Raw genomic sequence first — 27,057 nt, forward strand, 5'->3', positions numbered from 1 at the left:
CCACGTTCATTACAGTCCTCTGTCTTACTGCTTCTTCACCAAGGACATTGGGGTATAGTGCGCACGAAACAACTTGCTCGTCAGCACTGTACTTGGTTCGGAATCGATGCTGCGATTACGAATATGTGCTCTTCTTGCATGGCGTGTGCCGAACAACAATCGGCACCGCCGCGGAAATTCTTTGCATGGCCGCACGCCACTTCCCCTTGGCAACGCTTACATATCGATTTTGCTGGTCCATTCTGGAATGCTCGATGGTTGGTTGTTGTCGATTCCTTCAGTAATTTTCCATTTGTTGTCCGGATGTCTTCCACGACGTCTGCTGCCACCGTCCAAGCGTTGTCTGCTATTTTTTGCATTGGAGGTCTTCCGCAGACTATTGTTTCCGACAATGGCCCACAATTCATGTCTGCAGAATTTCAGTCATTCTGCAAGGCCAATGGTATTCAACATCTGACATCCGCGCCGTTTTCGCCTCAGTCGAACGGTGCCGCTGAACGATTGGTCAGGACTTTCAAGTCACAGATGTTGAAGTTGAAAGAGTCGCATTCTCGGGAGGATGCGTTATTGCTCTTTTTGTCCTCGTATCGCTCTCAGCCCCGCGATGGTCGCTCGCCGGCTGAGTTGCTCCACGGTCGTCCTCATCGACCCTTGCTGTCTTTGCTGCATCCGCCGCATCAGGTTCCTGTGCAGCGGCAGACTCCTGCTTTTGCTCCTGGCGACATTGTCTTCTATCGCAACTATTGCGGTTCACGGCGTTGGCTCGCAGGGCGCATTCTTCGCTGCCTCGGCCGCGCGATGTATTTGGTTTTGGGGGCCTCTGGTGAGGTGCGTCGGCATCTCAATCAGCTGCGCCTCTGTCGTCGCACGGGTTCTGCCGCTCCCCGTCTGATTTCAGCGACGGTGCCGTCTGGTCAGCGCCCTGGGGACCCATCTACTGGCTCGCCTCATCCCCAGGTGTTACCGACGATGCCTTCCATTTTGCCGAATGGCGTTGCGCCGCCGCCGCAGCCGCCGCCGCCGCCGCCCGCAGTAGACGCTTCGCGGCAGCCGCCAAGTGCCTCCCTGGGTCACGCGCCGCCGCTCGCTTCCCATGCCCAGCTGTCCTCCGCCATGGAACTCTTGCCCGCTCCGGACCAGATGTCGTCTTCGCCCGTCGGGTGCCCCGACCACATGGAGGTCGACCCTTCGGCCCCTCCTGTCTCATTACGGGCGCATACACCGCATGTTGACGTGCACCCTGGACTAGGTTTCCAGGCGTTTCCTAGCTCCCCTCGGACCGAATGGCCGGGTGCGGGTGGCACAGCATCGCCTGTTGTTAGGCTCCCCACCTCATCGCATACGTCAACATGGGGTCCTCCCCACGGCGGGCGGAAGCCTTATCACACGACCGTTCGCCGATTTGCGGGGGAGGAATGTGGTGTCACCGCTAGACACCACACTTGCTAGGTGGTAGCTTTAAATCGGCCGCGGTCCATTAGTACATGTCGGACCCGCGAGTCGCCACTGTCAGGATCGCAGACCGAGCGCCACCACAAGGCAGGTCTCGAGAGACGTACTAGCACTCGCCCCGGTTGTACGACGACGTTGCTAGCGACTACACTGACGAAGCCTTTCTCTCATTTGTCGAGAGACAGTTAGAATAGCCTTCAGCTAAGTTAATGGCTACGACCTAGCAAGGCGCCATTAACCATTTGTAACGTTGCATGTACCTCAAGATAGTCTCACTTGTATCATCCAGAATGCTGTATACCAAAGGACAATATAAAAGTTAAGTGTTCTAGTAGCTACGTTCTTTTCTTTATCACATTCATTACGAATCCTGTTCCAGACTTAACGCCAGACGGCGTGTGTGTACGCGTGCCCTTTCGGCTACTTCACTGTGGACTGGCTGCCTTGTCAGTCCACTACATTTTGTAAACTTGAAAATTTCAGAAACACAAAATTTATCTGGGGAGCAAAAACAACTGTTAGAAAATCTGCTGTGGGAATACAGTGATGTTTTCAGTGACATACCTGGTAGGGTAAAGGGTTATCAGTGTGAGCTTCATGTAAAACCTCATGAACCATTTTTCATAAAACCATACAGTATTGCAATATCAAAAAGACCTGCTGTTGAGAAAGAGCTGGAAAAGATGGAAGGGTGTAACATAATAGAAAGGAGTATCAGTGCATATAATAATCCTTTAGTAGTTGTTTTGAAAAAAGATGATGTAGTAAGATTTGTTTTCGACTCTAGACACTTAAACAAAATTTTGTTCAGACAGACAGACCATCCCGAAAATATTGATGAGTTACTCTATAAATTTACAGATATAAAATATATGTCAAGTTTGGATCTAACCTCGGGTTTTCATCAGGTACCACTTTCGGTTAATTCTAGAAAATATACTGCTTTCTTGTACAATGGTAAGAGTTACCAATATTGCGTTGTGCCATTTGGGTTAAATTCTTCTGTTTCTGAATTTATAAGAGCTTTGGATCATGTACTGGGGCAAGAACTTGCGTCTAAACTGATAATTTATGTAGATGACATTTTGGTTACAGGGCAAAATTGGGAGGAACATTTTTCGATTTTGCAGTCAGTTTGTGAAAAACTTAGAAAAGGGGGGATGACATTGAAATTAAAGAAATGTAAATTTGCAGTTTCTGAATTAAAATTTTTGTTTCATGTCACAGACAAGGGAATTTTGGCAGATCCTGAAAAAATTTAAGCAATTTCAGAAACTCCTATTCCTAAGACTAAAAAACAATTAAAGTTGTTCTTTGGGTTATGCGGTTATTACCGAAAACATATAAGTGATCAGAGTCTGAATGCACCATGTTTAAGTCAGTTACTTAAGAAAAACACTGTTTGGGTTTGGGATAAAAGTTGTCAGGAAGAGTTTGATAAAATTAAGCAAGAGTTGAGGAAGCAACAGTTATTACACAGACCTGATTTTAATTTACCATTTTGTTTGAACACTGATAGCAGTAATTATGGGCTTGGAGCAGAGTTATTTGAAGAAAGAGTAGAGAATGGAGTTAAGATACATTGTACCATAGCATTTGCAAGCAGAATGTTGCTCAAGCATGAAAAAAATTATACAGTCACAGAGAAGGAACTTTTGGCAGTTCATTGGGCTTTTACAAAATTTAGAATTTACCTTATTGGACATAAAACCGTAGTATTTTCGGATCACAAAGCTTTGAGTTACTTGCAAGAGTTCAAATTATACCACAGTAGATTGACCAGATGGGCAATATTTCTGCAACAGTTTGACTTTGAAATCAAGCACATAAAAGGTTCTGAGAATGTAGTAGCTGATTCACTTTCAAGGTTACCAATTTGGGGAGAAAAGGAGATTTTTGAAAAAGAGGAGGAAAAGCAATTTAAAATTAGATACTTGAAAGGGGTGGAAAATGAGAAAACAATTAGAGCTATGTGTAACAAAATTAGCAAAAATCAAAATTTAGATCAAAGTTGGAAATTAATCAAAGAATGTTTAGGCAAGAAGGGGTAAGAGAAACTTGATAAATTTTACAAATTACATAAGGGGATTTTATTTCGGAGAACCGATGTAGATTCTGATAATTGGAAACTGTGTTGGCCAGAGGCAGATGCTGAAAAGCTGATCATTTACATACATGAAAGTTTTGGTCATTGTGGGATACAGAAGTGCATTCAAAAGATACAAGAAAATGTTTATTTTTACAATATTGGAAAGAAGGTAAGAAAAGAATTGGCAACCTGTAACAAATATCAGAGAGTTAAAGTGAGCAATCAAAGACGTGGTGGAGAGATGCAAAACATTATTCCGGAAAAACCTTTAGATCTTATCGCAGTGGACTTATATGGAATGTAACCAAAGAGTAAAGGTGGTCACTGTTACATATTTGTTATGGTAGATGTATTTCCAAATTTATTAAACTATATCCAGTGAAAAAAGTTTATTGAAAGATCAAAATTGAAGCATATACTTATATCTGTTTATTCTCCATCCACCGATCCTGCAGCAAGATATATGAGGGAAATTGGGAGACTTTGTAGAACCTATTGAGGCCATAAACATCCAACCTGGTTTGAGCACATTCAAAATTTTGAAGATATTATGAATAGCCTTAGGGTTGCCATACGCCATGGATTTCACGGACAGTCCGCGATTTTAGGGTAAATGAAAACGTCCGGGCCGAAAAGGCAAATGTCCACGATATTCGCTGGATTTGAAGTCAACTTCCGGTAATTTCAAAAATTGCTGTCAAAGAAGCATCAATATGTTATCTCGCTGCCTTCACATTATATAAAATCCAAACAGAACAGAACAGCTTTCGAGATATGGAAACAATGGGCAGTCAGGCTCAGGCGTACGGTACATCCTCTTCAATTTGCAAGATTGCGAGTTGTCGATACAGTGGGCAGTCAGTCATCTCTGGCAATGAACAGTATTATCCTCTTTGATTAGCTTGTTGAATGTTCGCATGGTTTGTTGTGCTTGCGATTTCGTTTTGTTATATTGTATTAAATAGTTATTATTATTTGCCTGGTGGTTTAATAATGTTGGCTAGACGGAAGGTTAAGTACAGGGAGGAATATACTGAACAGTTTACAAGTATAAAGCGAGGAAGAACTGAATACGAAGCTTTCTGCAAAATTTGCGGGTGAGTAACATTACGATTATACACAGACCCATTGAAATTGTTGTTTTCCTAGAAAAATTATTCTATTATAAGTTTTTCCTCTTCACAGTTCCTACATTTCAATCAGTAATGGAGGTAGATGTGATATTAATGACCACGTGCAATCGAAAAACCATAAGACGGCAGTGGGTTCATCATCTTCCAAACAGCTCACCAGCTTTTTCAAAACACAGACAGATGGTAATAAAGTAGCTGCAGCAGAAGGTGCATTTGCATTTCACTGTGTCAAGCACCATCATTCATACAACTCAAGTTCTTGCACATCAAAAATTATCTCTCACATTTTTAGTGACTCGAAAGTTGCAGTAAACTTCTCCAGCAGCAAAACTAAAACAGTAGACATCGTTAATAAAGTGATATCACCATTCATTGAAGACAGAACAAGGAACAGTCAATCGAAGGCCAATTATGTTAGTATTAGCACTGATGCTAGCAACCACAAGTATTTGAAAATATTTCCTGTTCTTGTGCAGTATTTTGATTATGACGAAGGTGTCCAAACTAGATTGTTAAATTTAAATGAATGTGACAGTGAGGATTCTAGTACAATAACTGAGTGTGTATACAGTGCCATTTTACAACATGGACTTAGTGATAAGGTATCTGCTTTTGGTGGAGATAATACAAATACTAACTTTGGGGGTGTTGCGAGAAAAGGAGAAAACAATGTGTTCAAGAAACTTCAGAAGAAACTGAATAGGGAAATTTTAGGAGTAGGTTGTCCAGCTCATATTTTGCATAATGCAATTCATACTGATGCAGATGTCCTCTCTTATGATATTGAGAGCATTATCATAAAGGTTTTTAATTATTTCTCCATATATACTGTTCATGTAGCATCACTAAACGAATTTTCAGTATTTGTTGATGTGACACATAAGAACCTACTTAGACATGTTGAACCAGGTGGCTCACCATGTTTCCTGCTATAGAGAGGTTCATCCACATGTTTAAGGCACTTTCTTTCACTTGATACATGTCCTTCCCTTCTCCAGAAATTCTTTTCTGATTCTGTTGGTGAAATGTATCTGCTCTTCTTGTATGCACAAATGAATCCTTTCCAGAGGGCAGTTAGCAGCATTGAGAGGGAAGACATATCAGTGAATGAGGTAAGACTGGAGCTAGAAAATATACGGCAAATTTTAGGAGAGAGAAAACACTGTGTTTTTGTTACATCTAAAGTTAAATAATTAATGTCTGACCTCACACAATATCAGCAGTCTACATTTCTAGGGGAAGTCTCTCTTTTCTATCAAACTGTTATTGATTACTTGATAAAATGGAGTAAGCCCTTGTCTGATATTAAACATTTTGACTGGATTTTGCTAAAGACTGTACCTTCATGGGAAAATGTTGAAAAGACATTCAAGTGGATGCATGAAAACACAAGCTGTAAATTGAATGAGTCCCTTCTCTTTGACCAAGTACTGAAATTAAAGTGTGTTTTGGGGGAGGTCAAAGATGAAAGTGTGAGAATATGATGTCAGATAAGAAATGGGTGTTCTTTATTCATAATTGTATTTCTAGTGAGCAGTATTCAGAGTTGCTGAAAATTGTGGAATTTTATTTCTCCATTCCCAGTCATAAAGCCAATGTAGAGAGAGTCTTTTCCCTCATGAATTCCCAGTGGACAGAAGAAAGGAATAGGTTAACAGTAAAATCAGTTAATGCAATGATGCAAATACAGTACAATATGAAAAATGTAAGTTGCAGTGAATTTCATAAACTGATTGAGAACCAGATTAAGTTCCTTTCATCTATTCAAGGTTCTGAGAAATACGATTGGTATAAGAAAAGCTCAAATGATGACAATAGAACTTCGTGTACTGAATAATGCAATGCATATTCTTATTTTTTGTAATAAATGCTTTCTTAATGAAGCAGTCCTTCCTAAACTCTGGATCATTAATTAAATGCACATTTCCCTTAGCTTATGGGCATGAGGACTCCTTATTCCTCTTATTTCCTTCGATCGGCTACGGTGACCGTAAGTTTTGTCCTGGTTTTGGATTCCGAGATTATGGCAACCCTAAATAGCCTACAACATAATTCCACAGGATTTTCACCATATGAGATTATGTTTAATATTAGACCTCCAAATCTTATATCAGAACTTACTGAATTTCCTAAATGTACACATTTAACCATGCAAGAGAGAGAAGATATTGTCAGGGAAACTATGAGGAAACAAGGGCAAAAGAGGAATAAAAGATACAACAATAGGGTAAAATTAACCACTTTCAAAATTGGGGATCTTGTTCTGGTCAAATCTCATGAAAAATCAAAAATGTTAACTTCAGAAATTAAAAAATTCTTTGATATCTATATTGGGCCTTTTGAAGTCATAGAAAATCCACACCCTAATGCTTATTGTTTGGTGCACCCTAAGTCAAAGAAATTATTTGGTCTCAGGAATGTTGTCTCTTTGAAACTGTATAAACAGAAATCATAATTTCAAAAATTTAAATAACCTATTATCATCTAAAACAAAAGTCCTCCACTGGAATATGCTTGCTGGAACAAAAACTACCTGTACAACCAAGTATGTGTATTTGCATGTATAAATTAATAATTTGGAGTCACATGTTAATTGAAACTGATGAAAAAACACTGTTGTAACAAAGAATGAGAGAAAGATTTATTTTTACTTTATTAAAAAAAAAAAAAAGTCTCCATAGTGAGCATTTCTGAATTTTTCTAATTTTTGGAAGCTAAGTCTTCCCTGTGGGTGAAGGCATACATGTGAGGACATGCATGGAAAGGTATAAGTTTCAAAACCAATTTTAGATAAAGCCTCATGATATATGAGCAATTTATTATCCTTTATACTGATGTTGTGGGGAGCGAAATTACTCTTCACAAGAATGTGACTTGTAGTAATATTGTAGTAGAGAGGCAAGTGTACATAAATAATTGCAAAAAATTTAGATAATACTGATGTATCTTTAGCTGTACTAAAAAAAGAAAATCATAAGCAAAAAAATAGAAAATAAAAAAAACATGAGTAAAAAAAGTAAAAAAATAAAAAAATTTAAAAAGAAAATCATAAGCAAAAAAATATGCAAAACAAAAAACATGAGTAAGAAAAAATTCAAAAAGAAAATCAGAAGTAAAAATATATAAAAGGCAAATATATAGAGAAAAAAAAACACTACACTATATATATGTCCAGTATCATTTTTTATTGTACAATATGTAAGAAAAATGAAATTAACATTAATATAGAAAAAAATTTAATTATGAGAACCAGTTGGCACAGTGTGACCAAAGAAGTGGTTGTAGATATCTTATTCTAGCAAATGAGTTTTATCTTACTATTACTTTCAATCTGTATGCTGTATGTTAGAATATTTCTCATGTATGTTTTATACCGTGTATATTTGTCGTGTTACATAATTTCTTTACTTGAATTTTTTGTGTATGAGATTGATGGGGAAGGATCATTGTAACAACAGCCAGTAACAAGTCCACAGATTCAAAGAGTCCAAATTTGGAAGAGGTTATCAGACTACATCATTAATGTACTAATTGTGTAATACAGATCCATTACTGAGTGTGGTCGGGATTTTGTTGTATATGTTCATAACAACAAAAGCCCTGGGGAGCAGTTGTAATGGATCAGGTAGATGTGTTATTTGTCGATACCAAATTGTAAATGTTTTCTTATATTTTTGTCAGAATATTTTTTTAATTGTAATTTGCCTTATTATATGGTAATTTACTTATATTTTTGGGAGTGAAAGCATACTGATTACTATTAGTAAATGTGACGAAGAATATGAAAGAGACTGATTACAAGTGGAAGCTTGTGTGTTGTGTAAAATGCCTTTGACGCTGGAGTCGTCTTTGACTGTAATCAGTCGGCAGTGAACTCTTGGTGTGTATTGATGGTAGAACAATGTGCAGGTCGCCGACATAATAATTTTGAAGTGAACAGAAAAAAATGAATTATGTTACTATTTTTTTTATATAAACTTTAAGAAGAAACCACATTCAAAGAAATGGTATTTGAAGCACCAAAAATGAGGTAAACGCATTAAACCAGGTCATTTCTGCAGCCAACAAAACTGCATTGTGGAATCATACTTCCACTAGACAACTTAAGCCAAGACAAATATCGCCTTGTCAACATTTTACGGAAAAGGTACTTCACAAAATATGCCAAATTTAAGTAAATAAAAAATAGTGAGCATATTTCAAATTCATTATGATGAAACACTTGCATATTTGGTTAACATTGCTGTCAAAGTTGTGAAAGAAAACTGTTCACTGCCTCTGTAATTGTCTTTGACTAGCTCCACTTTACTGGGAAGAAACTGGCACAGACCCATTCCACATAACTGTGACAATACTGCAAAAATACATCAGGCAAAACAATTAGAAGTTTGCTACCCATAAACAGATTCATTGGGATAACTTGTGTGGGTATATAATGAGATTTTTACCAAAAAATTTTTTAGTTTATTTATTTGACCTGAACTGATAATGATCATCAGGTCCTCTCTTACATCAGACCACAGTTTCACACATACAGTATCTAGGAAACTTTAAAAAGATCCATTTGGACCCTATCGATAAGAGATGGAGCACATCCTAATGCCCTTCACGCCAAGTCATTTTCCCTAGATCACCAAACTACTGTAGAAAATAAAATACAAAATTTGGGTGTGGAAAAGAAAAAATGCAAAGTTATCAGATGATGATTTAGTCAAAACTAAAAAGCTATAGCTGTGAGAGTCTTCTTTTTGTGCCTATCTGCAACTCAGCACCTCTGCTATATGGTGAGAAGCAACTTTCCTTCTCATAAGGTTGTTACATTCCATCCTGGATTATCCATTGTTTGATTTATCCCTTACCAAAGACAGATGAGATTTTTGATAAGCTAGGAGGAGAAAAGAATTCTCTAAATGTGTCCTACAGAGTGCCTCGTAACAACGAGGAATGGATGAGCCATCTCAAGATTTCCAAACCATTGTAGCTCCTTCAGGCTTGTATAACCTAACTAGACTTGATTCTGGAATTGCATGTGTAAGCAAACATGGATAATATTTGTAGTAACCTGCACATTACTACACCTTGGTGCCACTACTGCAGTGTGCATAACACATCTGAGTATTGTGCTCTTCGGCTGGTCCAGGCCCCTAGCAGAGGCTGCTGGCAGTGGACATCACTTCAGCAACTGATAGCCAGCAACCCCTCACTGGCAAATGCTCTTTATATCACCATGCACTGGCTCCAGCCAGTAATCCTGAACATGTCATTAAACTGTATTGTACTACCATATTGAATTGTGTTCAGGGTCAGAACACTATTCATGTTGTTAAGAAAACATTTTGGTATCTTCATGATGCTATCATCATAAGCATCTCCCTAGCAGAGCAGTTGTTCCATTTAGCTGTATAACTGAAAGGTATTATAAAGTAGAATTAATATTTGAAAATTGTAAAAAGTTAGTTTTTCAAAATAAGGTGGAATGTCGTGATCACATTGATAAAATGAGTTGAACACTACCAATGGAAAAGAAGTAGTTTTACAGAAAGACATAAAGCCAACAATCCAAATTCATACATTTGTCATTTCATAGTACCATGAATTTCTGTGGGAATTTTATTACCACACCTGTCTAAGAACTTCAGTTTCTGTATTCATGAATGGTGTGCAAAATGCAACAAAGCTTTCAAAGAAGCCAAAAGTATGTTTCTGTCACAAAACATATCGTGTTATTGTGATCCAAATTTTCCACTAGTTTTAGCTTGTGATGCTGCTAAGTCAGACATAGGTGCATGTCTTTCTCGTGTTTTTCATGTTAGAACTGTAAGACATTCAATGTTTGCTACTTCCACCTGGAGCAAAGAAGAATAAAATTATATATCTTGAATAAGAATGATATAGCCACTGTATGAAGTCTAAAAAGTATGCTGTGCTCCAAGAGGCATCAACTTACTTTCATAGTACATCATAAACCATTCATCTATAATTTCAGTTACAGAGTTTTGCTGCCTTCCATTTGTAATAGCAGACTGCAAATGTGGGCTTGAATTTTAATCTCCATGTGATAGTGATTTTAAATATGGTAAAACTGATAATCGTGGTAATGCTGGCATTTTATCAAGATTGTTATGACCTAGACAGATTGAACCAACTGTGCTGTATATGTAAATTTTCTCATGGCTTATAGGGCCCTTATTACAGCAAAAGAAATTTCCAAAGGGACTGCCACAGATAGTATGTTATCTGTTTTCATGATTTATGTCAAAAATAACCAATGATCAAACAATATGCCAGACATTCTTAAAGAGTATTCAATGCATTGTAATGATGACTCTGCTGATCACAAATATACTGTTAAAAAGCAGAGAATTGCAATTTCAAATAGTCTAAGACCCAGTGGCGGATACAAAAAAACCTCAAGGAGGGGATCTCAAAGGTATCTTGAGCTACCTTTACTTGATACACATATACAAGACAATGCCACCTTATGATATAAGAAAGTGTGAACAAATACCTACTGTGAAAGTGACAAGCCAATATGTACCTTACAACGTATAATATAAGGACAAGTTTCCAATGGTGATGTTTGTAGAACTTTTATTGTCAATTCCATTCCTTTCTAGTGCATTCAATAGAGGACCTATATAGTACCAGTGCCTTTTTAGGAATCTTCTCAAAAGCCACTATTACCATAGATATATGCATCAATAGTTTCCATACATAACTCATATTATGAGTTAGGTATGGGAAACTATTGTTACGTTATTAGTAAAAATATTGTTACAAGTCTGTTACAAGACTCATTACAATATATTGTTACAAATATTTTAACTGAGAAATTACTATGAATTACTATTATTAATACTTCACAATTAACAGATCATTCTCACTCTTGACTAATCTTCACACTTGCACTCGCTGCAACTAGGACGTTTTACTTATTCATTCTTCAGTCTTAATATTTCAGCTTCTGAATGTAAACTAGCTTCCTATTTGGCAAATAGTCCATATTTATAATGCTACATATTGAAGGTTCTCTTTACAAGAAAACAGTAGAATATTCATGAGTTTTCTCGAACAAATGCCAGACAGAATAGCGTATCAAGATCACTAGAATGGCCGCGACTTTTCTTTTAAGTATGTTTTAGCTATCTACGTGCCAGACAGAAATGTATAAAACATGATGACACATACACACGTGCTACAACTACTTGATAACTCAATTGAGTCAAGTTGACTGACGAAAGAAACGAACAATTAGCGTGAGGGCTGACTGGTGGGGGTGGTGCTGGTGGCAATGCGGGCAGTCCCGCATTTGGGGAGGGGGGGGGGGGGGCGCACCCCCATATCTATCTGCCATTGCTAAGACATCAGATTTTAAAAGAAATATGCACAGGCCATTTGGGTATCACTTAAACCAAGTCTATTGCTCGAAGATTTGTATGGTGGCCTGGACTGAAAAAAAAAAAAAAATACAGAAAGAGACTCTGTTTGCAATGGATGTTATGGGTTTGGTAACATACCAGCAAAGGCCCATTACATTTAGGAATGGTTTTGAGAGCCATGGGAGGACTTCACATTAATTTTGTGGAGTTTTCCTAGCTGATGTATCTCACTGTAGTATCTGATGCATCTCCCAGTGCTCATCACTGTCAATGAAACCTTACTACAGAACAACATCCCTCATGCCTGTGGCCTTGCCATGATTGAACACTACCTTTCCCAAGACCCTGCACATTCCAAACCCACCACATCATTTCTCATACACTTAACCAAGTAAATGCTAACTCTTAATTTACTTCAGCTTTGATGGAAAGGTACAGAGACAAATTCATGGTACAGTCATTGGAATACACGTAGCACCCTCCTATGCCAACCTCTACATGGGCAACCTAGAGGAAACATTCCTAGTTTTCCAAAACCCCAAACTCCTGGGCTGGTTTAGGATTACTGATGACATCTTTATAATCTGGACCCAAGGCCAGGACACTTTACCCTCATTCCTCCACAATCTCAACACCTTCTCTCCTATTCACTTCACCTGGTCCTCCTCCACCCACTGCACCACCTTCCTAGATGTTGATCTCCTCCTCTCAGATGGCTCCATCCACACCTCAGTTCTCATCAGACCCAACAATCACCAACAGTTCATGCACTTTGACAACTGTCACCCCTTCCACACCAAAAAATCCATTCCATGACCACGTGGTCATCTGTGACAGATGCATCTGCAGCGATAAGAATTTCCTCGCACAGTATGCTGATGGGCTCATAAAGGCCTTTGCACACAGGTAATACCACTCAGACCTTATTCACAAACAGATCTTCAATGCCATATCCTCGTATAGACCTGATCCTCACATCCATCCCAAGAATCATCCACAAAGAAGTGCCCTGCTTGGTACCCAGTGTCACACCAATCTGGAACAACTGAACAATGTCCTTCATCAGGGCTTTGATTATCTATCATCATGCCTGAAAGGAGTGACAACCTACTCAAGATACTTCCATCCTGCTGCCCACTCAACCTCCACAAAATTTTAGTCCATCCCTATGCCACTCCCTCCCTCAATCCCCTGCCACAGGGATCATTCCCATGTGGAAGACATGCCCAATCCACCCACCCAGCATCACTTAATCTGGTACTGTCACAGGCTTATCCTACCCCATCAGGGGCTGGGCCACCTGTGAAAGCAGCCAAGTTATATACCAGCTCTACTGCAACCACTGCACAGCATTTTACATTGGTATGACAAGCAACCAGCTGTCAACTAGAATAAATGGCCACTGTCAAACTGTTGCAAAAAACAAGGTGGACCACTCAGTGGCACAACATACAACAAAGCACAACATAGGAGATTTCAATGGCTGTGTGACAATCTGTGCCATCTGGATCTACCCCACCATCACCAGCTTTTCTGAGCTACAAAGATGGGAAGCTATCTCTGCAGAATATTTTTCATTATAATAACCTTCCTGGTCTAAGCCTACCGGTCCCCACCTCCACCCCACATTTTGTATGTGTGTGTGTGTGTGTGTGTGTGTGTGTGTGTGTGTGTGTGTGTGTGTGTGTACACACAAATATCCTACCCCCTGCCCCAGTACATCTGCCCAAAGCTAAGTAGCTAAGTGTGTGCTGTTACCTCATGCCCTAGTCTATGAAATCACGTGCCCAGCCATCTGCCAGCTACCCCTCTATCTGCACCCATAGCTATCCCACAGATGGCTCCCAACTCTCCTAAAAGCCACTACATGCTGCCCCTCATTTCCTGCCTCCTGCCTCTCTCTATCTCTCACCCCACCCCACCACACCCCACCCCAAAACCCCACCTCACTCCAGTACACCCACTGGGGGCCAGGAAAGAGCTGGCAGTCAACTGAGCACAATGAAGAGAGACAGGCATGTGCATGTGACTGAGCAAGTGTGGGTGTGTTTTTGTGCATGTTTTTCCCACAAACTTGAAAAAGGAAGTATGTTCCAAAAGCTAGCCAAGATCTGTACCTTTTGTTTGTGTACTTATTGATGATGCAACATTTCTGCCTTTCAGTGAGTCGTCTCCTTTATTCCTAAATAATTCGCAATTCTCAACCAGAACTTTTCATACATTCTTTTGAGTTTTATGTTCATTATTTTGTGCTAAATGAAAATTCAGTCTGTATGGCAGAGCTGTTTGTGCAGTGATGACCAAGTTTGTGTGCAAAGACTACTCACCTGAAAAACTTGCAATCTCAAATGTTTGAACAGATCTTTACAGTGAGCCTGATTACTATTATTCCATCAAGGATTTTCTATAGTTTGATTACTATTTTTGGTTGATATTCTTAAGGCCCTTTTCTATACTTCAAAAGCTGTATTCATATTTTGTGCATTTCTTCCCCAAAAAAGAATTCCGTGGCTGAGAATTGTAGGCATAACTAAACTAAATGACACTGGCTGTTACATATTGATGACATTCTGTTTCTAATATCTATGTGTATTCATATCATTTCAACTAAGAGTCAATTTTCATTCAAAAAATTTGTTTCTGTCACACAATCCATGAGGATCTGTTGAAGGGAAATTAGTGCATTAATTTTTTTGTAAATATGTACCTTTTTTTGGTTTTCTAACATACTTGAGTATGTTTATAATGAATCTATGAAACAAAAAGTACATCTGTGTATCTTTAATAATAGAATATAATATTCTGCTGACAGAAATACTATGTGGTGAGTGAATGCTGTGGAAAGGTTTTTTGTCTGACTTTGGGGTATGACCAATGGATAATAGGGTTTAGAATATGAGTAGCTTAATGCTAAATTTAAAAAAAAAACTGAATAGATGCCATTTTGCAAATTTGGGAAAGGGCACATATATCTTGTATCAAAATAACAACGAAACCCCAGTGACGGTTGTAATTAAGGTGGCAGATTTCAACATCTAGTATTCGGTAGTAATTGAGTAAATTATTCTCAAGAGTATATATACACCAGTGTAGACTTCTATAGCACCACATATGATTTATCCTAGCCAACTAATATCTCATGAGTGTGATTTCAACAGCGAATTTTTATTTTGTGTCTCAACATAATTTTTTGTTCTTTATACCTAATTCAGTAACACAACAATATGTAACAGCATACTTACTTTTTCCTCCAATAGTATTGTGGAGCAGGCTGACCAACAGCCAGACATGACAGTTTTAAATCTTCATGTAGAACTCCAACAACATGCTGGCTAAATGGAGCAATTTGTGCTGGGGCATTGTCAGTTGTTGCTTGCACCACATGCCTTGATTCTGCTCCTTCTCCTACTGCTGTGAAGGCTGTTACCCAGAACTCATATCGGTTGTGCGTCTCCAAGTATGAAATAGTATAGTATGTCTGCTCACTGGGTATATCAAATTGATCTGTGTCCTGGAGGAATCATAATTAATTACAACACAACACCACACATTACTGCCGTATTTATACACCTACAATAAGTATAATGAAAAATTTCTCTGAATCATAGTCATAAGATCATTTCCACTTATACAAAAAAGCAATACAAATCATCTTTACAAAGGAAGAATGCAAGCTAATTTGCAAAATAGTATAACAGAACTACTACATCATATTCATATATAGCTGACAAAAATGCTAACTGCTTAATTTTTTATTTATTGTCATAATAAGTGTTCTGACTTATTTGGGAAAAAAGTGTCCACCACGAAAAGAAAGACAAATCCTATAAAATATATTTCTGAATCAAATGAATTACTGCAGTTTACACAGTAGTAAACATTCAATGAAAACCTTATTATTAAATCAAAATACACTGTTTTAGAACACAGCTTCACTGTCAAGGACACCTTAAAGGAGTTTCATACGTAACACAGTACTCCCTTTCACGGTCTGGAATGAGCTCTGCTGATTAAGGCCCTCTTTTGCATCTCTGTAGTGAAAATGACTGTTTAGAAATTGTAGTGTTTCATTTGTGTTGTTAACGATGTAGATGTGAGAAAGGGCAGAATGAAATTATAATCAGTTAACAGATCATCTAGCAGATCATCTAGCATTTGTAGACTTAGAGAAAGCTTTTGACAATGTTGACTGGAATACTCTCTTTCAAATTCTAAAGGTGGCAGGGGTAAAATACAGGGAGCGAAAGGCTATTTACAATTTGTACAGAAACCAGATGGCAGTTATAAGAATCGAGGGACATGAAAGGGAAGCAGTGGTTGGGAAGGGAGTAAGACAGGGTTGTAGCCTCTCCCCGATGTTATTCAATCTGTATATTGAGCAAGCAGTAAAGGAAACAAAAGAAAAGTTCGGAGTAGGTATTAAAATCCATGGAGAAGAAATAAAAACTTTGAGGTTCGCCGATGACATTGTAATTCTGTCAGAGACAGCAAAGGACTTGGAAGAGCAGTTGAATGGAATGGATGGTGTCTTGAAAGGGGGATATAAGATGTACATCAAGAAAAGCAAAACGAGGATAATGGAATGTAGTCGAATTAAGTCGGGTGACGTTGAGGGTATTAGATTAGGAAATGAGACACTTAAAGCAGTAAAGGAGTTTTGCTATTTGGGGAGCAAAATAACTGATGATGGTCGAAGTAGAGAGGATATAAAATGTAGACTGGCAATGGCAAGGAAAGCGTTCTGAAGAAGAGAAATTTGTTAACATCGAGTATAGATTTAAGTGTCAGGAAGTCTTTTCTGAAAGTATTTGTATGGAGTGTAGCCATGTATGGAAGTGAAACATGGACGATAAATAGTTTGGACAAGAAGAGAATAGAAGCTTTCGAAATGTGGTGCTATAGAAGAATGCTGAAGATTAGATGGGTATATCACATAACTAATGAGGAGGTACTGAATAGGATTGGGGAGAAGAGGAGTTTGTGGCACAACTTGACCAGAAGAAGGGATCGGTTGGTAGGACATGTTCTGAGGCATCAAGGGATCACCAATTTAGTATTGGAGGGCAGCATGGAGGGTAAAAATCGTAGGGGGAGACCAAGAGATGCATACACTAAGCAGATTCAGAAGGATGTAGGTTGCAGTAGGTACTGGGAGATGAAGAAGCTTGCACAGGATAGAGTAGCATGGAGAGCTGCATCAAAGCAGTCTCAGGACTGAAGACCACAACAACAACAACAACAGATCACTGCTGCTAGAAAAGAATCAGAATTGTCACCATGTAAAAAGCTCCATTTACAGACCAGAAGTCTTTCATTGTACGAATGGGTGGTCCGTAGTTCAACTTTGAATACTAGCATAAACTGAATGTTAAAGTATTTCTACCGCTAGAGTTTATAACTGATAAAAGACTGTTTGTCACTGAATCTCCTCAGTTTAACAACTTTCCTTTGGATATGATAGTTGCTCAAAGACTAAATGATAATGGAAAATAAATGTATCCAAAAATGTGGGAAAGGAACATTATATTTGAACAGAGCACTAGTGGAGTGCAGTCCATGCAATTATTCAACTCATTATGGTTGGAGGAAGAATGACTTTTTGAACTGAATGCTCAGCCCTTAGATTGTGTTTCACTTGCTGAAAACATGGCCTGTTGTTTTGAGCATCATACGAAGTTCAGAGACACTGCAGATATGCCAGAATGGAATGGGTACAGAAAAGTGTTACAGTTAACTGAACTTCAATGCAGACATATTTTGGACTTAAAAACAAGATGAAATGTTCTTTTGAAGAATTTGACAATAATTTGTGTAAAAGATGTTGCTTGTATGTCACACAGTTGTCAGACGGTGCACAGGCTGTCTCCAGACGACAACATCATACTGATCCAGCTAGACTGTTATCATACAGAATTCACAGCATAGTTTAAAACCATTGTTGGAACCAGATTGTCAGCTATGACCATTAAGGACTGGGAAACATCAGTAAATAAAATCTGCTGCTCATCACACTTCCTCTTTCACCTCATCACGGTGGTTCAGTGAGGGATGGAACTAAAGGAATGAACAGCACAGTTTAATGAAAATATTCCATTCCATTGGACAACAACAACAACAACAAATAATAATAATAATAATATAATGGACAGCATCTAGTCATACAAACATACTTGTGCCATTACAAGTGACAAAGATCACTTAGTGGAAAACAGTACACTGAGAGGATATTTGGCATACATATGTATGTGAATGATCATAACTGAGAGCACTAACAGATTCAATCTTTTTACCAATTTAAAAGGTCCACTGATGGAGCCTTAGATAATTATCATTATTTTCAATCTTAATGTGCCGACACAGAACAGTTATCTGTCAGTTACAAGAGGCTAATGAAGCAGCCAAAGGTAGTCAACTTAATGTTATGGTTCTGTAACCCTAAAATTTCATGTGGATCAGAAATCTTGTACTATGAAGAGATAGCATTATTTAACACAAGGGACTAGCTCTAATCAAGACTTAAATATTCATTATAAACAGTACTGAAAAATTCCTCAGCATGTGAAAGGCAAAATCCATGTATTATGCACAAAAAATTGAAACTTCAATTAAAAGGCAATGACAGTTTGGAGCTTTATTTGACATGAAATGAAAAAGCTTGGTGAAGTAAATGACACTGAAGTCCCAAATGACAGTAGCAGTGAGACATATGACATGAAACTCAAATCACTGGCTACTAAGCTCAATGGAATCACCCTAATGGTGGCTGAAAGCATAGACAGAAAACCATCCACCGAAAGCATGCTCAATAAACTGCCTTAGACAGGCAATACACACAGTGTGAATAGACACAAAGTTTTCCAAATCATCTGTTATAGAGATCACAGAAATCATCAGGTGACTAAAAAAATGTTATCATTTGATGAGCCAAGGGGTATTTCCTGAAAGACTGAAGTACACAATAGTAACACAAATATACAAAGAGAGAGATAAGCCATTGATCTGTAATTACATACTGATCTACCCTTCTCCTGAGTTCTCAAGCGTTTTACTTTAAAAGTAGCTTACAGCGTAACATTGAACCATATTTCTGAAAATAACCGTTTAACAACAGCTCAGTTTAGCTTTTATAAAGATCTTTTTACTTAGAATGCGATATATATTATTCATAAACTCAATTCTAGCAGAACTAAACAAAAAAGTTACCCTTTGGTCTGTTCTGTGATATTGCCAGTCTTTGACTGTGTACACCATAAAATTCTGCTGAGGAAACTAAAATGGTATGGTACTAAATGTCTTCCTCTTGCATGGATGGAGTAAATCTTACAATAGGTAACAGAATGTCACATTGGCAAATGACAAGCCATGAATAAGTTTAAGTTCCAAGTGGAGGAAACATTAAATATGGTGTGCTGCAAGGTTTGGTGCTTGGTCTGCTCCTGTTCATGGTCTTCATAAATTATTTACCAGGGACAGCAGAGGACATAATAAAGGTGGTGGTGTTACCATTTACTTGAGAAAATATAAGTGCATAATCTCCACAGAAAAATTGCTTTGGGTGAACGAGTTTTGTGTTGACAAAGATTTCCAAATTACAATTCTCACATTCACATTTTTGCATTGTCTCTTTCTTTGTTATAGGTATACATAGATCACCTATTGGAAATTTTGACACTTTCCTGATGGAGTTTTGAATAAATTAATATCAGGTAGTAATATAAATCTTGTCACACTTGCAGATGTGAACATTAACACTTTACGTGACCGCCAGGAAGGCAAACATTTTACAGATTGTATTCTGTCTTATGGGGTTAGAGATCTGCTTGAACTAGCACCCACTAGAATAGACAACACACATGGCAGTTCAATAGATCATGTTATAATGAATTATGACCATATCATTTCAGCAGACATCATAAGTGGTAACTTCTCAGACAAGCACAAGAGCATACTATCTGCAAACAACATTGCTAAGCTAAGACATAGTGTAAGTCAGAAATCTTGAGAATCAGTTATTAGTATCATTGGTATCAACAATAAATGGAACATGTTCTTATAACTTCTGACTGGGCACATAATAGCAGCATCTCATTAAAAAATATGAGTATTGAAAAAAACCACCTCTGAAATCAAAACCTGTACTGTTAGATGTTAAACCAAAAAAATTGTTTAAGAAAAAAATGGAAAACATGCATACTTTGCACAGACTGATTAACTCTTAGCTACAAGAAGAACTCTACAAATGGTTCAAATACCAGTAGCACCTGAGATTAAAAGCGGGAAGAGTTAGCTGGTGGTTGTGGTTAGTGTTTAACGTCCCGTCGACAACGAGGTCATTAGAGACGGAGCGCAAGCTCGAGTTAGGGAAGGATTGAGAAGGAAATCGGCCGTGCCCTTTCAAAGGAACCATCCCGGCATTTGCCTGAAACGATTTAGGGAAATCACGGAAAACCTCAATCAGGATGGCCGGAGACGGGATTGAACCGTCGTCCTCCCGAATGCGAGTCCAGTGTGCTAACCACTGCGCCACCTCACTCGGTCGAAGAGTTAGCTAACAGATATGAAGTTCAGACAGTGTGTCAAAGTCTTGCTGGCCAATAGTAAATAAAATTAGACACAATGCAACAAAAACTGAAATTAATAATGTAGAATTAACTGTAAATAACCATGACTGGAGAATGAATTTTTACCTAAATAATTTTTATCTTCTGTTTGTAGATGGAAAACAATCCACCTCTGCTTTAATGCTTTTATCATATGTGAAATTCTGTTTCACATAAAAATGCATATATTGCTAATATTTTATGTAAGTAAATATTTTAAATAATTTTGCTAGGACATATAAGTTCTCACTTTTCTTTGTTATAATATCTAAATTTAACAAAAATATTGGGCATTTTCATGTTATGAGAATGCAGTTTGAATGAATTTCATTCATAAATGTTCTAAGGAGTCAGTGACATCCACTACACATACTGCCTCGCTATCTGGAAGGGAATTCCATTGCTTATGAAGTGGGTGGCTGACACAATGTACAAAACAGTCTTCAGTCATTGCCCTCATATTGTATAAAGCAGATGTTTATACGGTATGGTATCTTAAGTGAAGTGATTGGCAATATGACGCCAAAGGTAAGGTGAACCATTTACTATTGTTTGCAACAATATGTTGCTGAATTTAGTGACATCTTTAAAAGTGCTGGAAGAATTCTGCTCTGTTGAAAATGTGGCATATCAGTCAATGCACCCCAGTGACCTAAGTCTTGCAACATTTAGCAGGTAGTACCGTAAACATAGACTGGCTGCTTCAAGTACAACTCCTAGACAATTTCTTTTATGTGAATCAGCTTCCTCTTCACACACCCTAGTTTCAACAAGTTCAGAATATTATGCAGATTTATCCAATGAGCATGTAAAGAAATATCGGTATCAAATCATGTAACAATACATAGCATATTCAATTAATCTCTGCAGCTGTTATGGCCAAATGGTGTGATATTTGATAGTTTTTTACTCTTACTTATGAATACTGCTGCATACATGATGAAGTTAGCTGAAGTCCTTTCTGTAAAATGGTGTATTTCACTCTACGTTTAAAACTGCCACGGTAGAAGGGGAAGTAAACGTTAGTGAAATTGAAAATGTGTATGCCAATGTCATTCTGTTGATGAAATATGTAAGATTATCATCATGCAGTGTTGAAAGCTTCTTCTCCAAGCATCATACAGTGTTTTGAGGCAACTGACATCGATTTGTGGTGGAAAACTTGGAGATAGTTTTTGTGATTCACTGTAACAGCTAATTGTTTCAATCCACCACTGTGTCAGCATGACTGATATTTTAACATACATATTTATGGTTTGTAACATGTACACAAAATATTTCTGCACTTTTATACATATTTTTTGTGTTCTTCCAACATAAAAATAAAATATTTGAAAGATTTTTTTGTACATAAAAATCTATTCCCTAGTGATGACATTTCCAATCCCCTTCCAGTTAGCAATATTTGTAATAATTACTTTATAGATACTGTCAAAAACATGCCTACACAAAACCAGATGCATAGCATACACTTGAGGCAACTAATGAACAGAATTGCAGTACACTACCTGCAGTAAGCACAGGTGACATTCTGCAGCTTATTGACCGCGTAAAAAAATTAACCGAACTAGTTGAACTGTTAGTTCATCTAATAAGCTGTGTTTCTGAAAACAGTATTTTCCCTGACAAGTTGAAACTGGCTGTAGCCAAACCCTTAGACAAAAAAGAGGAAAGAAAGTGTGTCCAGAACTACAGATCCATTGCCCTAACCTCAACACATTTAACAAACTGATGGACAACATAAGGCTAATGTTACTACAGTGCTGATATATTAGGTGATGTCCAGAATGGTTTCACAAGAGATCAAAGTACAATGTGAGCAACAGTACAATTTTTCCATTATGTAATTGAAAAAATAAATGAAAAGCCCCAAACAGCAGAAGTGTTCCTGGATCTCTCGAAAGTTTTTGATAGCGAACATCAGTAAAACTCATGCAATTGCTGGAAATGTATTTAAAAGGTAGACAATAGTGTAGAGAAATTATTTGGAGGAATACTGGAGAGGAGATGGCCAGGAATAAGAAATGCATGAGGGGCAGTCAAATGCAAACCAAACACACACCAAAATGGGACCAATGATGGGTTCCATCCAAAAGTAACAACCACACGTATTAAGATATATATCTCAGTGGGAGATGAGACAATCAATTACTGGTTCATGGAACACGGTCAGTCACAGACAGACCCACAACCACACTGACTCTTGAAACTCTTCATCTGATTTAAAATGACGTCTTTGCTTGTCTTTCTTCAGGTTTCCAAAGATGTGACAATCACACAGTGAAAGACCGGGACATTTCCCACCCAAACTGATGAAGTGTAGCCTTCTTCCAACCCACAGTGTGCAGGTGGGTTTTATTGTGCACCAGGATGCTTCTGACTGACAACATTCCTGGATGTTTTGACTTTATGGTGCACTGTGGTTTCTGCAAAGTGTCTCCACAGTGCTAATGACTGATTGTGGTTCTACATTCAAGGAACTCAACAAGCCGACAACCCCTACAGTTGAAGAAGGAGGTCATCTTGACATTACCAGAACTTGTATGAAGAGCTCTGGATTTCTTTGGCAGGGGACATGTGAAATGTTTTCACTGTAGACTTTGATATCTGCCCTTGGGCTCTAAATGGCAATACCACATAAGGCCTTGTGACTTTCTTCTTCAACTGTAGGGGCCCTTTGCTCATCGAGTTCCTCGATCATGGAACCATATTCATTCTGCAGTGCTTTGAGAACACTGCTAGGAATCTGCAAAGCACCATAAAGTCAAAATGCCAAGGAATGCTCCCAAACGGAAGAATCCTGTTGCACAATAACACCCATCCCTACACTGCCAGTTGGACGAAGACTACACTTCAGTGATTTGGTTGGGAAAGATTGCAACACTCTCCGTACAGCTCAGATCCTTCGCCATGTGATTTTCACATCCCTCGCAACCTGAAGTAAGACATGCATGGTTGTCAGTTTGAGCAGGATGAGGAAGTGCAAGATTGGGTATGTCAGCAGCCAACACCATTCTATGAACCACGAACTGATTATCTTGTCCCCCAGTGGGATTACTTTTGAATGGAACCATTCGATGTTCCTGTTGTGGTGGGTGTTTGGTGTTATTTGACTGCCCCTTATGCATTTTAGAGTTACTCAGGGCTCCATCTTAGGGCTGCTTCTCTTTATATGTTATGTAAATGATTTCCCAAGTTCTGTAGATAGTAAAGATTTAATCACCATGTATACTATTCACACATCTGGTGTCTATCATGCAGACAGTGAGCTCAGCCCATTTGAAGAGATTCAAAACATTACTGATAAGGCTAGAGCTCACTTTGAAAGGGACAAAAGTAAACATAGGAAAAACCAATATTATTCATTTAAAAAATGATTCAAATAAACAAAATATTGCAATTGATGAAATTCTGTCAAAAACCTGTCTGCAATGTAATGTTTTGGGTTTATACACAAATGTTGACCAAGTCTGCAAAAATACAGCACCCAGCCTACATTTACTAGGGAGATTATCACCATTCCTTAATTCTGAAACATCAAGGACAACATAGTTTGGATTAGTATGCCCTTTCTTGTCTTATGGAATAGTACTGAGGAATGAGACTTGCCACACTAATACGAAAACAGTGTCCATAATATAGAAAAGTGCCTTGAGGATTGTAGCAAAAGTAAAACAAAGAACATCTTGAAAAAGCCTGTTCACATGTGTCAATACTCTCACAGTTTATGTTATTCATACGCTGTGAGTCATTTTGCTACTGAAAATAGATACTAAGGCCACAAATAAGAACACAGAAATTTACAAACATGATACAAGCCACAAAAAAAAATTTCACATGGTTAACATATGATTAACTTCAATAGCAGAAATCCCCTATGTCAAAGGAGCTGTTTTTGATAATTTTTTACTGAATAAAATTAAAATATTGACATGGATACTTTTAAAAAGTGACTCAGTCAGTGGCTTGTCCACAAATGCCCATGTAACTTGGCCTTAACATGAATAATAACGCAACAATTAATTTTGTTCCAGAAACAAGTACAGTAATTGTTGCATATTGTAAAGTATTTGTAATTTTAAAAAAATTATACATTGTTAACAATGCCATGCATATAAATTGTGTGGTACAAGCAGATAATAAATTGACTCTTTGAAAACTGTAATGTTTACAGATGACACAGTACACTGATAACAGGACCAAAAGCATCCGTACCAACTACCAACACACACGAGAAAAATGAATGAATTATACCCCACAAATTGACAACGGCTGAGAAAGGACCTCAGTACTCAGATATCAAATTGCTAAGAAGTCTACCTAGAAACTTGCATGACAGTGTACATGACACTAATTTTACAAAGAAACTCAAATACTATCTGGTGAAAAAGGAATTTTACAACATTGAAGAGTAATTATCACTTTAAATTAGTAGATATATATATAGGTATATTTATAATATATAGGTATATATAATATATAGGTATATTTATAATATATTAAAAACAGAGATTCCATGACTTACCAAACGGGAAAGCGCTGGTAGATAGGCACAATAAAAAACACACAAACACACACACAAAATTTCGAGCTTTCACAACCCCCAGTTGCTTGGTCTGGAAAGAGGGAAGGAGAGGGAAAGACGAAAGGATGTGGGTTTTATGGGAGAGGGTAAGGAGTCATAAGGAGTCATTCCAATCCCGGGAGGGAAAGAAAGGTAAGTCTTTCCGCTCCCGGGATTGGAATGACTCCTTACCCTCTCCCTTAAAACCCACATCCTTTCATCTTTCCCTCTCCTTCCCTCTTTCCTGACGAAGCAACCGGGGGTTGCGAAAGCTCGAAATTTTGTGTGTGTGTTTGTGTGTTTTTTATTGTGCCTATCTACCAGCGCTTTCCTGTTTGGTAAGTCATGGAATCTCTGTTTTTAATATATTTTTCCCATGTGGAATGTTTCTTTCTATTTTATTTAGGTATATTTATAATCAATGATATGGATATAATAGAGGGAAACATTCCACGTGGGAAAAATATATCTAAAAACAAAGATGATGTGACTTACCAAACGAAAGCGCTGGCAGGTCGATAGACACACAAACAAACACAAACATACACACAAAATTCAAGCTTTCACAACCAACGGTTGCTTCATCAGGAAAGAGGGAAGGAAAGGGAAAGACGAAAGGATGTCGGTTTTATGGGAGAGGGTAAGGAGTCATTCCAATCCCGGGAGCGGAAAGACTTACCTTTCTTTCCACTCCCGGGATTGGAATGACTCCTTATGACTCCTTACCCTCTCCCATAAAACCCACATCCTTTCGTCTTTCCCTCTCCTTCCCTCTTTCCTGATGAAGCAACCGTTGGTTGTGAAAGCTTGAATTTTATGTGTATATTTGTGTTTGTTTGTGTGTCTATCGACCTGCCAGTGCTTTCGTTTGGTAAGTCACATCATCTTTGTTTTTAGATATATTTATAATCAGTTACATGAGAATGTAAGTAAAATGGTTAGGCAGTATATGATAATGAATGTTTTCTGTTTTTCAACAAGCCTCTAGTAAGTTGTTCATATTTAGTTTTAATGTTGTATCTATTATGAAATTATCAACTCATGCAACTTCTGAGCCTTCTCAGTTGTTTTTCCAGCTGCAGTACTTTGTTATCTGAAATTTCCTTCTGGAGCACCCAGCATCTTTGTGTATAATACTTGCCTGTCATGCTGTCAAAGGGATCACACATTGCTGCCTCCCATGCAATATCATGCCCAGCATTGACAATTGTCAATTCTGAACTAGTCCATTGTGCAAACAGAGGCCATACAGTCTCATTCATCTATGCCCTTCCTGTTTAATTTTACTGAACCTATCCCTCCTTTTTTCCTGAGGAACCAACTAGTAGTTCTAAAATGGCATCAAGTGCTTTTATATTAGTACTAATATTTCTCATTCTTAAGCCAATACTGGCCACCAATTCTCTCTCATAACTTTATCAATATAACTGTTCCCTTAAGAGTTTGATACCAACTCAACAATGGATCAAGTTTTACTATCCTTACAAAGATCAACAATGCTTGTACCATTCCACACGCAACATTACACACAGCCAATATAGAGGCTGCTGACATACAGATCATTATCATTGCTATGAGGAACCACCAATACACCATACACAAGAGAATAATGTGGAAATTAACAGTGTCATATATATATTGATGGGTGAGAATGATTTGCTCCTGAAATGATGCATTGGTGATGTACTCAGGCATAAATACAAACATACAGGAAACCTTACTTGTAAACATAGAACTTACTTCAGGTCTAGGCTTATGATGCAAAGTGATGATGAAATGAGTTTCCCTCCAGTGAGAAAGTGTACTACAGACAACATATTAGAGTCAGACCATACAAAGG

At 38.0% G+C, this 27,057-nt stretch overlaps 1 protein-coding gene across 1 annotated transcript in view; it reads right to left on the minus strand.

Moving 5' to 3' along the window:
• LOC126235639 (Down syndrome cell adhesion molecule-like protein Dscam2) overlaps positions 1 to 27,057 on the minus strand; it is a 167,781-nt gene that overhangs the window by 81,792 nt on the left and 58,932 nt on the right. Inside the window, exon 6 of the mRNA XM_049944352.1 lies at positions 15,296 to 15,564. Within this exon, the coding sequence (XP_049800309.1) occupies positions 15,296 to 15,564 (269 nt within the window). The remainder of the gene's footprint in view (positions 1 to 15,295; positions 15,565 to 27,057) is intronic.

This window comes from Schistocerca nitens, chromosome 2 (assembly GCF_023898315.1).
Source record: "Schistocerca nitens isolate TAMUIC-IGC-003100 chromosome 2, iqSchNite1.1, whole genome shotgun sequence".
Classification (NCBI taxonomy): Eukaryota; Metazoa; Arthropoda; class Insecta; order Orthoptera; family Acrididae; genus Schistocerca; species Schistocerca nitens.